Consider the following 6099-nt stretch of genomic DNA (forward strand, 5'->3'; position numbering starts at 1 on the left):
TTTATTTTTGACTTTTAATTGCAGGTTTTACAGATAAAATGAAACTACTCATCATACTATCCGGTATTTTAGCTTTTGCCGCACTCGCTGTTGCCGAAGAGAAATACACAACTAAGTATGATAACATTGATGTCGATGAGATTTTAAAGTCGGATCGTTTATTCAACAACTACTTCAAATGTCTTATTGAAACTGGCAAGTGTACGCCAGAAGGGCGAGAGTTAAAAAAGACTCTTCCCGATGCACTCAAAACTGAGTGTAGCAAATGCAGTGAAAAGCAGAAGCAAAACACAGATAAAGTTATTCGTTACATCATTGATAACAAGTCTGAAGAATGGGCACAGCTACAAGCTAAATATGACCCTGAAGGTATATATGCGTCAAAATATAAGAAAGAGGCAGAGAAACAGGGAATTAAAATTTAAATTGCCTTCACAGTTTTCAATACACGACTAACACAAATTGTAAATAGTATTGTCAATATGTCTTCGTGAATATTGCACATGTCTGTGCGCACAATAAACATTTGTACATAAATAAATAACATTTTGGTGGATAAACATATTAACGTGCGTACTATGGTAGTATTTAACTTAATAATATGTTGAATGGAAAATTACTCATTAAGGGTATTGCCGTGAAGGCAGTAAAATTACTCGTGTGGAAAATAAATCAAAGTATCATACTGTACTTATAGCGTACCAGCTTAAAATCTATAATTGAATTCCTTTCACGAATGCATATTAAATAGAATTACTCGTATTTAGTTGAAATTACATGTTTAAATAAGTAATCTAATTAGAAAATACAAATCTACACTTGTAAGCGCATATACAGGTGCGCCGAGAGGGAGTGGGGGGGTCGGGGGTGTTCCCCCCAGGGCACAGTTCTTCCCTTCCATATGAAATGTGGGCAAAAATAGAATTATAAACGGATTTAAATGAAAATTCGCTTCTTAGTAAAATTGAGGTCGCTAAATTCAATTTGTTTTTGGATAACTTTCATACTTTCACTGTAAATGCAAATTGAAGTTGAAAATTTTGGTTCTTGTAGCTTATATAGTTCGTTGTATTTTCAACAGTGAGGTGTCAAATGACAGGGCTTGGCCTGTAGATGACGGGTTACCACCGGTTACAAATTTTATTAAAATTATTTAATAAGTTAAATGAATTAGTTATTGCAATAGGGTATCAATTGAAATGGGTTTGAAAATGCTTTACTTCTAAGCGACACGTAGAAGGGTTGCCCCATTTAAAAAAAATTAAATTCACTTTAATTAAGGGAATAAGGTAACTGAAATATGTGTATAAATATAAGTATCAGACAAATGAAAAAATTGGACAGATTCAGCAAGAAATAAGTGAAGAGTGAAAACATTCCTGATTGAATTTAAGAGTCCAGTAATTTAAAAGGAATGTAATCAGAACAAATCACTGATTGGCAATGTATGCATTTGTAATAAAATAACAAATACCATGGCGTAAACCTATGGTTTGACGTAATTAATATTTCAGTTTAACTAAATTCGACTTTACAAACAGGTGGCAACACTCTTCGTAATATTTTCAGCTTTTCGAGTTTTGCCCACTTAGGCGGCACTGTGCGGGGCCCGGATTTTTTCCAAAAATTAAATTGGAAGATAAACAATATTTTGCTTAGTTGATAAATTTGTTTATTAGTATTCACCTACCTATTATAAATTCTAATTAATGTGAAAGCTTTTTTACCTACACATGCAAATGTTGTAACACCATTCCAAGTCACTAGATGTTTGATGGATCTTTCTTTTTATTATCTGTTATTGTTGAAACTTTACTCCTACAATAATTACTTCACTGTGTTTTCCAAAATGAAATCAGTTTTTTTTGTACTGGATACCAATTTCAAAAATACCGGGTTTTAGGACCGGTTTTTAGAACCGATTACCAATTTTTATTTTATTATAATTATTTCAAGAATAAAGTTCCTTTTTTGTAAATGTTACCAATTTCTAAAAATCCGAATTTTTAATGCCGGTTTCCGATTTCGTAAAAAAGCGGAATAGTCCAGCCCATTTTTTAAATGTATAATGAGTGAAAACGAATTTCACAATTTATTAAACAAATATTGTTATGGTTTGTTCATATTAAATCACTAAAAATTGGTTCTTCGCCACTCCCACTGTTGATGGGTTCTTTGAATCTTAAAAATCATTCAACGATTGTCTTCATAACATTGTTCATATTATTAAGAAAAGTGTTTGAAAAATAATTTGAATCGTTTAATAACCACACCCACTTCCCATAAAATAGTATTTAAAAAAAGTGCAAAACTCAGATATTTAATTACTGAACTGATATAAAGGGAAATCTGTATGCGAAATATGACTTTCTTAAATTTAACAAGTAAAGAGAGAGCTGTCTTCGGCTATGCCAAAGCCTTCATACCTTCCATGAAAATAAAAAAATCCGTATTTTATCTATTACTGAATTTCAGTGTAAAAATATTCAATATGATAATACTATTGGATTGTATTTATAAATAAATATTTACGCGACTTATAACACCTAGTGCCTAAGGTATGCCCCAAGCAACTGGTACCAAACCGGATATAAAACACATGTGTATTTATATACAGGCATGTGCAAAGCTGTATGTGCAAAAATTTCATTTAAGAAATTATTTAGGCACATGCACTTCTCAACTGCTGCAAAACAAAACCTGGCACCACAAATCATGCTCAACAATCCCGCTTGATGCATCACAACTCCTCCGGAGTTGTCTCACGGCGCTCTCAGCATATAGAGGTGGTACAAAAGTTATCATTCCAGAGTTTTTAAACGGTAAAGCCACAGCGCTAGAAGCCGTAGGGACTCTGCATGACTTCCAACCAGTGCACGGACATCGAAAAAATTAATATTGGTAGAGTTTACTTACAAAAAATGGTAGAAGTTGGTAGGTTTTTTAAAAGAAACAGTAGCAGGTAGTTTTTACTCAAATAAAAGATGGTGTTACCAGAGCAGCTGGATTTTTGCCTTGGCGGCTCTTAATGCAAAATGATGTATTTGATGTAATTCTTACTGACATTGTGCGTAAAATATTTTTGTGTAATTTTTGTTTCCGTACTCCTGCTATTACCTAATATGGGATAAATTGTACTTTTATATAAAACAACAAAAACGTATTTCACGCGAAAATTTCAACAAAAAACATATCCGTTATCGAATGAAATAAAATTAGAGCTGGTTTTTCTCCTGTTCAATTTGAATTGAAAAAGCCGAATGCTCAAAAAGAAATTTCTTATAAAATTTGATTCGATCACGGATGCCCTGATTCGTGCCCTGTATTAATTTAATAGGGGGAAATACTCAAATAATTATTCTCCGTCAAAGTTACCTTTTAATTTTAATTTAAGGTGTATTTAGTGTTCGTGCGATACCACCATGTACTCGATGCCTGTACTCATTAAAAGTGTCGAAGAGAATACTCGATGCTACTCAAAGTATCGCTAGGGAATACTCGATTCTACTTGTATTCGAAAGTACTCAGACGGGAAATTTTACTTCAATGACCGTTAACATATAGTGGAGGAAGGCTTATGAAGTGCGGAAAATTACCTTTCATATCCTCCTCTTTTGAAACGGGGTAACTTGAAAGTGCTAAAACAGGAGGCCTTACGTAATGAGAAAGCTAATCGTTTACTTGTGTTTGATTCTTCTGTTTCAAAACGAATTCTAGACGACGCTTTCGAAAGCCTTATGTTGGCCTCATATCCTGTTCTAATTCGATACAACTTTTCTTCTCCATTTTCGTGCGCGCTTTTGGTTTTCAATCTAGTAAAATTGAGTGGTTCCCATCTTGAATGTTTTTTTTTGTAAACTAAACCTATTTTCAGTAGATTTTTCCAAATTTAGCAAATTTGTACTCAACACCCATGAAGTACTTGTACACGCTTATCGAAGTACAAAAAGTACTCAGTACTTGGTAGAGGTACTCGAGTGTATACTTCTAAGTACTGATATCGGAACATCACTAGGCGTGTTCGATGACAAAATATGTATGTGCATTTGCTTTCTTTCCGTAAAATACTGGTAGATTTTTAGCTTTTGTTGGTAAAAATAGTAGAAAATATAATATAGCTAAAAAGGAGAAATTCATAGTTCTCAAGTTGATATCCAACATCATTCTCCAACTCAACTCTAACCGACGCGCAGATACGTAAAGAGTGACAGAGAAACGAATTTTTAATCATCAAGTGAAAAACTAAAGCTATATAAAGAGGGAAATTTCCAACAAAAAGTAAATAATTTTCAATGTATCCTCAAATAATCTTGAAAGAAAATAAAACGCGAAGTGAATCAAGTGGCAAAATTACTGTCGGACTGTATACTGTGAAGTGAATTATTGTAATACAAATACACATAATACAAAAGGAGTATTAAATGAAAAATTGATACTTAGTAAAGTACTGCAAAATTCAACAATTTCTGTAAATATGTCGTTTTCAAAAAATTTCATGCATTGCTAAGTCATGTCGGCACAAACAAGGTGTTGTGCTATGTCATTCCATCTCAAACATACTAAGGGGTATTCTCCAAATCTTGCAAAGCCATTGCACGTAGCACGGATTGCATGGATTGCATAACTTGCAAACACACAACAACAAAATACATGGGAAAGAACATTCCCTATCGCCGCAACGTCGAAACCCATGTATATATTTTGCAAAATAGCATAGCAAGATAAATGCGACCTTGTGCTAGTTGATTTGTTGTTGGAATTGCTTCATAATTTTCTCATTCTGCTCACTTCATTTTTTTTTTGCTATCTATTGTTATTGTATTTGATACATAATTTCGCTGCTTGCTAGCCATGCATGATACCACTTTGTAATGGGGTGCTCTCATTCTCTTCGAAATTTGGAATAGTATTTTTGCATTTCGTGCATCGTGCAAGACTTCGAGAGTTTACTGTTTTACCATGACATTGCTACTTAGCTAATCTGGAGTTCGCTGTTGTGTTTCTGCAGAATCTATCTATATCAGTGGTGCACAGCGTTGGCAGAGCTCCCAATATAAGCGCAATATTTTTGTATCTGTATGTGTGTACTCAGCAAAACAGCTCGCGGATGTGATGCTTACAGCATGAAGTACAAACGCAAACTGACCGGCTGCTAGCGGCGCATAAAGGCCGGTCCACATAGAACTTTCGCGTTGGCTTTGGCGTTGAAGTTGGTTTGACAGAACGCACGTTAAAAGTATGCTTGCTACAATGAACGTTTGGCAGCGAATGCTTGGGCCACTAAATTAACATACTAACGAGAGATTAATTAATATTTCATATCAATAATTGCACTAAAAAAGATATTTCTTGCTCGCACTTGATTGAAAAGGAAAAATATTTCACATAATTGTATTTATTTGCAACAGCTGACGAGCAACGTACGCGAAAAGTTGAGAGTTGGCCATCTTTTTGCTTTGTGTTGGCGTGAGCGTTGTCGAATTTCGGCTATGTGGACGGCTGCATTTGAATTCATGTATTCATAGTCAGCTGTTGAAGCGACGCCAACGCCAACGCAACGCCAAAGTTCTATGTGGACGGGCCTTTAGTTCGGCAGCTGCGCACACACGACTTGTATTTGAAAGCCGAGTAGCTCCCGGAGACTCCCGTGTGCACCACTGATCAGTGTTGCCGTTTTAGCCCTTTGGTGGCTAAATTTGGCTACCAAATTTTTTTTTTTGGCCACAAAAATTTGAAATTGCCCCTAGCCCTTTTTTTAGCCCTTTTTAAAATTTATTCATCATTGACATTAACATTTTTTTGTATGATTTTCATGAATTTAACTCTTCGCTCATAAAGCGAACGCCTTTCCTTTAAGGCAAGTAAACATATGTCTATGTATGTTCCTTACGTTTCTGGGCCGTTATCGTATCCGTTAACGATTTAACTATACATTAAATTATGTGTTACACAAAAAGTTTTTTTGTTGAATAAATTATTAATTCTTTTCAGAGTTCATTGTTTTTCTATACCAGTAATTATAGAAAATGTTTGCGTGTATACTTACATATTTATACTAGCAGTGCTTCTCTACACCAAATATTGAAAAACGAATGAAAA

General features: G+C 34.4%; 1 protein-coding gene across 3 annotated transcripts in view; it reads left to right on the forward strand.

Moving 5' to 3' along the window:
* The window catches only part of LOC118742245 (ejaculatory bulb-specific protein 3-like), a 69549-nt gene extending 68859 nt beyond the window's left edge, over positions 1 to 690 (forward strand). For all 3 annotated transcript variants that reach the window (XM_036474168.1, XM_036474166.1, XM_036474169.1), the window contains exon 2: positions 25 to 690. In XM_036474168.1, the coding sequence (XP_036330061.1) occupies positions 39 to 425 (387 nt within the window). In that variant the 5' untranslated portion in view covers positions 25 to 38 and the 3' untranslated portion in view covers positions 426 to 690. The remainder of the gene's footprint in view (positions 1 to 24) is intronic.
* The last annotated feature ends 5409 nt before the right edge of the window (positions 691 to 6099 follow it).

This window comes from Rhagoletis pomonella, unplaced genomic scaffold (genome assembly GCF_013731165.1).
Source record: "Rhagoletis pomonella isolate Grant_MI unplaced genomic scaffold, Rhpom_1.0 Rhpom_scaffold_00007, whole genome shotgun sequence".
In the NCBI taxonomy this organism is placed as follows: Eukaryota; Metazoa; Arthropoda; class Insecta; order Diptera; family Tephritidae; genus Rhagoletis; species Rhagoletis pomonella.